The sequence below is a fragment of the Lathyrus oleraceus genome, chromosome 4, assembly GCF_024323335.1.
Source record: "Lathyrus oleraceus cultivar Zhongwan6 chromosome 4, CAAS_Psat_ZW6_1.0, whole genome shotgun sequence".
In the NCBI taxonomy this organism is placed as follows: domain Eukaryota; kingdom Viridiplantae; phylum Streptophyta; class Magnoliopsida; order Fabales; family Fabaceae; genus Lathyrus; species Lathyrus oleraceus.
The window spans coordinates 422,157,506-422,164,827 of record NC_066582.1 but is presented as its reverse complement, the minus strand read 5'-3'; the positions used below and the strand labels follow the sequence as shown (position 1 = coordinate 422,164,827).

Here is a 7,322-nt window from a genome sequence, read left to right as displayed (position 1 = left end):
AATTAGAAGAGAATCTGGAAAATGCAGGTTCTTGAAAGGATAAAATGTTTTATTTGGATACTTTGCTATAATAGAATCCTCACTAATAGTAAAATAATTTGCATGGGGGTTAGGAAGTGTCATGTGTAGCTATTATGAGGATATAGAAGAGGGCACTTTGCATGTTCTTAGAGACTGTCCACTTGTCATGCCGCTTTGGTTGTCAACTTTGCATAGTAATATGAGATCGTAATTTTTCTCTGGTAATGTGTGTCAGTTGATTAATAGTGATATCAACATGAACTTGGGTTGGAAGGACGATGGAGATCGGAAAGTTTTTTGGGCTACTGCTTGTAACAGTCTTTGGAAATGGCGCAATAACGAATTGTGTGATGATAACTTCGTTCGGCCATATTGCCCAGCAGATTAAATTATGATAATAGTGAAGGATTAAGATCATGTGATTCTTTTATCAAGAATTATATGCATCGACATAGAGAGATAAACTTAATAAGTTGGAAACCTCCTTCGGAGGGATGCGTGAAACTAAATAGTGAAGGTGCTAGAAATAACAATGGAAGAGTGGGTTATGTTGGTATAATTAGAGGTAGCGAGGGGAGTGGTTAAGAAGATTTGCAAAGAAGCTTAAAGATTTTAGTTGAATATCTGGTAAGCAGATCTCGGATTTCATACACGATATCACGACACCAAGTTCAACACATTATCACACTACAAATAATAATAGGATTTAAATAACAGTATAATAGGAAATAACACAATCAGTTGTTAACCCAGTTCGGTGCAACATCGCTTACATCTGGGGGCTAACAAGCCAAGAAGGAAATCCAATATCAGAGAATTAGTTTGAAGTCCGAAACAACCTCTGGTTTTATAGACTTCTCACATAATCTCTACCAGTGGATGTTTCTATTTTGGACACTCCTATATATGATACCCCTCTCACTTTCCTTCAACCTCACAACAACTTACAACTAAGGAAGTCAATCCACTCTTGCTTAAAAGCTTCGGAGGGATTGTTAGTTACAACTCAATACACCAGGTCCAATTCAAGTATCAAGGAGATACTCGAGTGGCTCACAAAAAGCACACACACAAAACCCTAATTTGAACAACATATTACACTATTTTGATGCCTTCTTAGGTTTAGAACCTCTCTATAAGTAGACATGGGCTTCGGTCTTGATTCGCAGCAGATCCAAGATCTCGGCACAATCTCCTAAAGATATAATCTCAATCAAATCAGATGTTTCCTAAAATGTCTTGACATTGTTACTTCGTAAATAAATCATGACACAAACGTCTTTGCTTTATGGAAAATGCTCAACAATATACGTGAACTAAATCTTTAGAGAATCTTCAGATAAAAAAATTAAATAAACCAAACCTCACAAGATACATAAGCTAGGTCATAATGCAATGTTGAAACAACATGTCAGTACATCTTGCTCCCCATTTGGAAATTTTTGGCTAAAACAATCTTTGCAAAGACCAACAGGCATGATGGTTATAAACATAAGCACCCAAAATCCTTTTCACAAGAATAGTATAGACAAGCACAGCGAAAAACAAGCCTCATACTTTCTTACACGAAGACCATACCTAAGAGGAAAAAATAAATTCCCTTTTAGAAAGGATGTCAGGACATTGTTCCTGACATCATTAACATTAGTAACCCCTTCGTAACAACACAAGAAAAACAAACGCTCTCCCCTTGAGTAGCAGATCCAGAGACAGAGTTACCCCAAGGGTTACTCCCCTTCCATACATGCACATGCTCCCCCACAACAGCACCACATAACTACAAAACTACCACATACTCCCCCTTTTTAGCCATGAAGTTGACAAAAGCTTACCAAAGTAGAAAAGTTAGCATAACACAACCAAGAGAGTTTACAATACAAACATAACAAAGAGCATTTTTAAAGTGCACAAATAAATATTCAGGGCTTAGCCAACAAAAAAACATAAGCTTATCCATCACACAAATGAACTAGAGACCTTCAATCCTCATCACTGCTGGTAGCATCTTCATCATCACTCGTATCAGACCCATCTTCATTTTCCTCTTATTTATCTGTTTCATCACCTTTCAAACCTCCTTTTTCTTCAGACAAATCCTTTATCAACAGTTAAATCTTGCATTTGCTTTCATTATAACTTTTGAGAGTTTCATTCAAAATCTTGCATGTATCTTTTAGCTTAGCAAGGAAGCATGTTCTATTTGTAGGCTTGAAAGGTGTCTATCCAGATGTCATGACAATATCTGGGACATGTTTCCCAGTTAATAGCCTATAATGTAATGAGAGAGGAGGGTCCCTTTTGCAAGTACTGTCAGAGCTGATTAAGATACTTGGGTGTTAACTCAAGATAACACCACAAATCAAGGATGGAAAAGTTATTGGCATCTTTAGCGCATAAGAAGAAACATGCATCATAGTTTAATCAAAGACATGGGATCCAAAGTTAAAACTTGACTTGGTTCAAACAATGTAAATAAACTTACCTAGACCTGTAGCAATGTTGGAAGTGTGATTGGTTGGAACCCAATTAATAGCTCCAATTCTGTGGAGAACAACATACTTGACACTCAAGGCACTAGAAGACAATCTCCCTTTCCTTGGCCATTCCTTCACTTGCTTAGCAGTAATCTCTCTACAGATGACATTGTTTGAGACTTCTATTTTAACTTGTTCTTCTCCATTTCTGCCCAAAAACCTATTGATAATTTCAGGAGAAAAATCCACACATCTTCCTCTAACATACACTTTTCTAAACTCTTTGCTCCTCTTGTTGTCACATTCCTTGGAGATGTTCACAATAAATTCTTTGACAAGCATTTCATAGCACTTGCCGAAACCAGTTACATTTTTCATTAATCCATCCTCTTGAATCAGACTCATCACCTCTTTACATTCAAAATAATCTTTCTCTAGTTCCCTTTCCAGAGCTAACCTTGTTTGATAAACAAATTTCCACTTTTCAACATTCTCCACAAAGTGAAAAGAAATGTTGTCAATTAGAACTTCAGGGATATTAGCTGGAATCTTCTTCCTAGAGGCTTGCTTTCTGGAAGTAGAGATGATATCATGAACATTGTGTTTGACATCATGGTTAGATTCACTAGACTCATAAGGAGATTCCTTTCTCTTCAAGGATTTATTCTTAGACACAGGAGTAACCATCTTACTCCATCTTTTTGTAGGACCAACACTAGCTCTTTTCCTGATAGATTTTGAGGGTGTGCTGGATGATTCAATAGCTTGACCTTTTTTATTCTTCAATCTTTTAGCTATACCAGGATCTAGTCTTTGACCGATGGGAACATCATCAGAGCCCAGTTCCTCAATATTTACTATGTCAGTGGGTTGATCATTTTTCTCAATAGGGTTTTTATCTTTGTCACCCAGATCACCAGTCATTTCTTCAGACCTTTCTTTGTCTTTTGATTGCTCAGGAGACGGAGTAGGTACATTCACATCAAATTTCTCCATGGGGTTCTCAGTATTGTTATCTAGTTGGGCCAAGGATGTGGAAACACTCGGCACGACATTTGTCTTGGGGTCAATACCCAACACTTGAGAGATCAACACACGAATATTCTTATCTACGTCGTCTATGTTCGCAACAATCATGCTGGATTTACTCAAGGTAGTTACTGACCTAGGTCTTTTACTGGTTTCAAAGGCTTCAACATCTTCCATAACATTTGTCGCAACAGTACAATCTTTAGACATGTCAACATTAGGTTCAATGTTGATGGAATCGAGATACAGACTAGTCATAGACTGGGGTTTCTTTACTACAATAGGGGGTTCAGGTGCATTCACATTTCTAGCAGTCATGGAAGGAGAGGAAAATGTACTTACTTTAGAGGGCTTGCCTTTCCTTGAAGAAGTTCTAACCTTTCTCATAGGATTTGCATGGACAGGTATGATCGAGAGGGGAACAACATCAGTAATGACATCAGAGAGATCCTTCTCAGCACCAATACTTTTAAGGTTTGATTGCTCTTTGGAGTGTTTGCTCATAGTGGAGACGTAAGGTTGAGACATTTTGGAGGTTTTCAGTATGAACTGTAGAGAGAAAATGGAGAGATGGGAGTGTATGAGAGCAAGGTTGAGAGAGAGAATGCAGGAGGTGGCGTAAGAGTGGCTAGGGTGCAGCATTGGAAAAATAAGGAAAAATTGTAATGATAGTCCTTGAGTTTTGTGCATCATTAAGTGGAGGGAAGAGAAAATTTGATTTCTATATCTCCACTTCAGTAATTTCTATAAATCTTCAAGCATGCAAATGCCCAATTCTCCCCTTAATTTTTCAAACTGATTTGCATCTAAAGCTTTAGTAAAAATATCTGCTAGTTTCTTTTTAGTAGTTGCATGCTCAAGAGTAATAATTTTGTCTTCCACCAGATCCCTAATGAAGTGATGATGGATATTAATATGCTTAGTTATGCTGTGTTGAATGGGGTTCTTGGAAATGTTAATAGCACTTAGGTTGTCACAGTACAATGTCATGACATCTTGTTGGACAATGTATTCTTCTAACATTTATTTCATCCAAATTAATTGAGAGCAACTACTTCCTGCTGCAATATATTCATCCTCAGTTGTAGATAAGGACACACTATTTTGCTTCTTACTGAACCAAGATATAAGATCATTTCCCAAGAAGAAACATCCTCCAAATTTTCTTTTTCTATCATCAGCACTGTCTTCCCAATCTGCATCACAGTATCCTGTAAGCAAGGAGTTTCCATTATGAGAATACAACATTCCATAGTCATTAGTTCCATTGATGTACTTCATAATCCTTTTCACTTGAGTAATATGACTCATTTTGGGTTCAGACGGATATCTAGCACAAACTCCTACAACAAATGTAATGTCAGGTCTGTTAGCTGTAAGATACAGCAGACTACCAATCATACTCATGTATAGAATTTGATCCACATTTACACTTTTTTCATCTTTAGTCAATTTCAAGTGAGTTGGCGCAGTTGTCCTTTTATGACTAGCATTTTCCATGCCAAACTTCTCCATTATATTCTTGGCATTTTGTTAGATGCCCAAAAGTGCTTATTTGAGCTATCAAATGTGGGCATCTTTCACTCCTTTTTGTTGCTAAAATGTTCGAAACCGCCTTTGCTTTAGATGAATGGCAATATAATGATAAACAATCTTGGTACCTTTAATTTGTGCGTTATTGTGCAGGAATTAGGCATGAAATAATAGAAAATGAAGGCACAAGAAAGTTGGCAAAGGGGCCAAGAAAAGGAAGCATTCATCAGCATGCTCGCTAGGCGAGTGCTATGGCGAAGTGCTCGCTAGGCGAGCACCCAGCGAGCTTCCAGCGAACATCCCCAAAATTTTACAGTAGCAAAGTCAGCCAACTCGCTAGGCGAGCAGCCAGCGAAGGTAGTAGCGAACACGCCCAGACTTGGTCAAAAGCACAGCCAGCACTTGCTCGTTAGGCGAGCCATTAGCGAGCTCCCAGCGAACAATTCCAGTAGCAAAACCACCTAAACTCGCTGGAGCGAAGGTGGAAGCGTGGGCTTCGCCTAGCGAAGGTTTCTTTTCCTAGCGAACAGGTGAAATCTGGCCAAGATATTTTCTCTGGGCGCATGTGCCTCTGGTGCCTATTTTGGGGCTCGCTAGGTGAACCATTATGCTCGCCTAGCGAGCATGACAGCTCAGACAGTAGTACTATAAGTAGCAGGGGCTACTTTTTGGAAGCCATACTTTGTACTTAGCATTTTTTTAGATATTTTCAGATTGTCTGGGGATCATATTTTGTAACCTAGAAACACTTTTTCTTCATTTTTCTTCATCTCTTAACAATATGCTACAAAAAGAAGGTGGATTCCCATCCAATCTCGATTCTTCGACTTGGATGTTGATCAACCTTCAACCGAGACTTGTTGTACAAGCCACCATGAAAATGAGTGGCTAAGTCCTTCATTTTGTCAAGGTTAGATGTAGATGATCATAAGCTTTGTGTGTATATGAGATGATCTTCATTTGTAAACTCTTTAATGATGAATATATGGTGAAAACTTTGTTTTATCGATAACTCTTTGTGTTGGTTTATGATCGAGAGATGTTTACCAACTCTTTACCTAGGTTTTCATCCAATCTTGTTTGTTAGCTAGAGACAGTAATGAATGATTTTGTTCACCATAAAGTTGAACCAAAAAGTTGTCATTTTGATAGATTGTGTTAGAGATAAACAATGGATCAAAATGGGAAAACCCATAATGTGTGTTAGAGATAAACACATTGGGAGGACTTTGTGAAATAGTTTATCATCTAAAGGAGTTTATGAGTTTTGTTGATCGAACATATACATGCAAAGTGATTGTCGAACCCTAAATTTGACAATATTTCTCAAATAGAAAAACCAAAACTTTTACCGCATTTTCTTACACTTTTATGCAAACTACCGTGACTAAAAGCAAAACCCCCTTGTTACTTTGAGTTAAGAATTAAAACAACTGTCGAAAGGCGGCGATATCTCACAATCCCTGTGGAGACGATAACAAAAACCCCACACTCAAAACCAATACCAACAAAATGGCGCCGTTGCCGGGGATTGTGAATTGATATTGCGAGCATCACAATAGTTGCTTAATTTTTAACTTTTGAATTTTTGACTTGTGCTTGTAATTTGTTTGGTTTTGTGTGCAGCTTTCGTTTTATGCGAGGGCAGGTTCCTGAGGACGAACTTCTTTTTGATCCTGAGATCGAAAGAACCGCCAGGAGACTGAATAGCAGAACGAGACGAAGGAGGCAACAAGCTAGACAACGACAAGAACAAGGAGAAAGTTCTTCTACAACACATCCACCACCTTTCATACCTATCATGGATCAACCACCACAACCACCGCCCATGTCGACACCTTGTGTCAACAGTCCAAGGAATACTGCTTAGTTTACCAACCACACGGGAAGGCAAGCCGAGATGAAAACGAGAACTCTTAACCTACTATATGGAAGTCCATTCACCGGAATGGACCATGAAGACCCATTTGCTTTTCTCACCAAATTTTATGAGATAGCATTGGCGGCCGGAGTTGATCAAGCTCAAGAGCTACCGTTGTTCAAAAGATTATTTCCCCACGCTTTGCTCGGTAAAGCAAAAGATTGGTACTTTGATCAAACACCTGCAGTCATGACGGATTGGAACGTGTTGGAAGAGAAGTTCATTGAAAGATTTTTCTCCCACAACCGTTTCATGGAATCCAAAACGGAAATCTCCGTGTTTTCACAAGGGACCAACGAATCATTGAATGAGGCGTGGGAAAGATTCAAATCCATGCTTCGGAA

At 38.5% G+C, this 7,322-nt stretch overlaps 2 protein-coding genes across 2 annotated transcripts; both read right to left on the bottom strand.

Moving 5' to 3' along the window:
• Window positions 1-2,480: 2,480 nt before the first annotated feature.
• LOC127137791 (uncharacterized) lies at window positions 2,481-4,052 on the bottom strand. The gene has a single exon (XM_051064212.1). It carries the CDS (start codon window positions 4,050-4,052, stop codon window positions 2,481-2,483), a length of 1,572 nt encoding a protein of 523 aa, XP_050920169.1.
• A 495-nt stretch (window positions 4,053-4,547) lies between these two features.
• Window positions 4,548-5,039, bottom strand: LOC127137790 (secreted RxLR effector protein 161-like). Its single transcript, XM_051064211.1, has one exon. The coding sequence runs from the start codon at window positions 5,037-5,039 to the stop codon at window positions 4,548-4,550; it is 492 nt and encodes a 163-aa protein (XP_050920168.1).
• Window positions 5,040-7,322: the final 2,283 nt, after the last annotated feature.